Source organism: Penaeus japonicus, unplaced genomic scaffold (assembly GCF_977035675.1).
Source record: "Penaeus japonicus unplaced genomic scaffold, GWHDUDI00000001_assembly GWHDUDI00000003, whole genome shotgun sequence".
Lineage (NCBI taxonomy): Eukaryota > Metazoa > Arthropoda > Malacostraca > Decapoda > Penaeidae > Penaeus > Penaeus japonicus.
In genome coordinates, this window is record NW_028234405.1 from 46,155,161 (window position 1) to 46,157,660 (window position 2,500).

At 39.6% G+C, this 2,500-nt stretch overlaps 1 protein-coding gene across 2 annotated transcripts in view; it reads right to left on the reverse strand.

The window, feature by feature from the left end:
- Positions 1–2,500, reverse strand: part of LOC122253983 (carbohydrate sulfotransferase 5-like) — a 19,953-nt gene that overhangs the window by 7,980 nt on the left and 9,473 nt on the right. Inside the window, exons 5-6 of one of the 2 annotated variants that reach the window (XM_086533334.1) lie at positions 2,315–2,431; positions 1,403–1,745 (exon numbers count right to left, since the gene is read on the reverse strand). In XM_086533334.1, coding sequence (XP_086389460.1) covers positions 1,430–1,745; positions 2,315–2,431 — 433 coding nt within the window. In that variant the 3' untranslated portion in view covers positions 1,403–1,429. Of the gene's footprint in view, positions 1–797; positions 1,746–2,314; positions 2,432–2,500 lie in introns of those variants that run through there. The other variant, XM_086533341.1, reaches the window with a different exon arrangement.

The following is a 2,500-nucleotide window of genomic DNA, read 5'->3' on the forward strand; positions in this document are numbered from 1 at the left end:
GTATTGGCAAGTCAGTTCAGAATACAATGTAGATGAAACTAAATGCAGACTTTACAACGAAGAGTATAAACGAACACTTGAACATTACATTTCAGAGTGCCATATGATACAACCTTTCAGGACACCTTGCATGAGGTATGCAGAGTTATGTAATTATTTCATAACATCAACTGTACTAGAAGATGTACTTATGCTATATCCGAAATTCGGTATGTGATACCCTATTACAACATTTATCAAATGTCTATTCACAGTTGATATACTATAGAATATAACCATGTTATTACCTTAATTTGTAATACAATGTTGGCAACAATGTCATGATTGTACATCAATGTATCAAAGCTTGTCCATGCCTGTGCAGTTAGCCAGGCTGGTAAATAAAGATCTAAACTAAAAAATTGAACGAGATGAGGTGAGTCATAAAACCGGCTCATCAAGTGATTGGTGAGGAAGTAAGGTGTAAGGGTCAGTTGGGAAAATAAAGGTAATGGATCTCACATGAAAATAGAAAAGAAAAGAGGTCGTAGAACACAATATGGATTAGTGATGAAAGATCAGAAAGAATAAGGGCTCATTTATGTGATCAGTGATGGGAATGGTCAAGTAAGAAGCAAAACGAGCTGAGACTCACTTAAGATAAGAAAGAAACAAGCACTGGGGCTCCTTTTAAATACGAACGAGCACTGGGGCTCACATAAAACAAGGGGCAAACGAGCACTGGGGCTCACTTAAAATACGAAGCAAAACGAGCATTGGGGCTCACATCAAGCAAAGGTCAAACGAGAACTGGGGCTCACATCAAACAAAGGTCAAACGAGAACTGGGGCTCACTTAAAGTACGAAGCAAAATGAGAATTGAGGCTCACTTAAGATAAGAAGCAAAACGAGCAATAGGGCTCACAGAAAATAAGGATACAATGTAACTCTGAAACTGTCGTAAATTTTGAAACATTATGAGCGAGGGGGAATAAGAAATCATTGATGAAAATCGTGATAAAAATCATTAGAGATATATATTAACAAAATCATTAGATTACATTAAAAAAAACATGACCAAGTTTGCTATAATCAGGTTGCAAAGATAATCCATCGGAAGCTGTGCGAAAAACAGGCATTTGAACGAGACAAGACACGGTGCAAGCAAGAGCAGGAGAAAGCGAGGGAATCAGATAGGAGTAAGATTTTGTGTGGATTTCAATACAGACAGACTGGGTTGAAGAGCACAACAACCCGGATATCTCAGTCGTTGATAATAAATTGATAGAACTGGATTGTTGATTGATCCTTCGTGTCCATTTGACACAAGGATCGAACACAAAGTATACGAGAAGAAGCGGAACTACAACCCCTGACAATTTACACATTTCCTGGATTTGGAAGTTGAAGGCCATGCTAATACCAGTAGTCATCGGATAGGAGACAACCCCTAAATCCCCGGTGGCCGCAGCAACACGGGCCGACTCAGATCACGAAGTTCCTCCTTGGATGCGAAGACCCTCAGCCCAAGCCTTTCCAAAGACGAATGACACAACCGCTGGATGGGCTGCACGATCTGGCCGAAGGAAGCCTTCACACGCCAAACTTCGGCCCGCGAGACGTTTCCTTCCGCCTCGCTCAAGTCCCTCCTCGAAGGCAGAAGGCGCTCTTGCTTTTCGGTGACAGGGAGACCGAGGAACGCCATCACGTCCAGCAAGGCGGTGGAGCCGTCGTCGCAGACCTCGTCGTACAGGACCATTTTGAACCTGAGTGGGTGAGTGGACGCGTAAATAAGCGAATTAGTGCTAACAGTGATAATAATGATATAAATAAGCGAATCAATGCTAACAGTGATAATAATGATAATGACGGTATTCATAGTGGCGAGTGAGAGGCGACGATGATAAGAATAACAAGAGAAGATTATTGCAAGAAAAAAGGATAAAGGGAGAGGGAAAACTCAAAGAACAGGAATAACAAGAAACAGAGGAATAGGGAGACATAGTTTCATTATTATAATGATTATCATAATTGTCTATTTCATTACTGTTATTCCTATCATAATTATCATAATCAACAGTAACAGTAAACCTATGATGATGATAATGATGATCACAAGAATACAAATAAAATGATGACAATAATAATAACAATAATAGAGGTAATTATGATTATTGATAATGATAATAACAATAGTAATAGTAATGATAATGATAATAACAATAGTAATGGTAATGATAATAAGTATAATGATAGCAGTCGTAATGGTAATGATAATAATAATGACAACCAGAACTCTTTTTAAAAATACGAATAAGCACAAAGGATCACAAACCTCGTAGGATACTCTTTGGACAACAGCGACGCCTGCTTGAGATCCTCTTCAAGGAGCGAGCAAATTGTCTCTGGATCTCGACAGGACATTTGGCACCATGGCTTCGTCGACCTCGAGCTGTGGCAAGTAAAGGGTTAAATAAGGTCACCTGACCTATCTTTCGCTCAGAAAGTCAAGGGAAAAGAT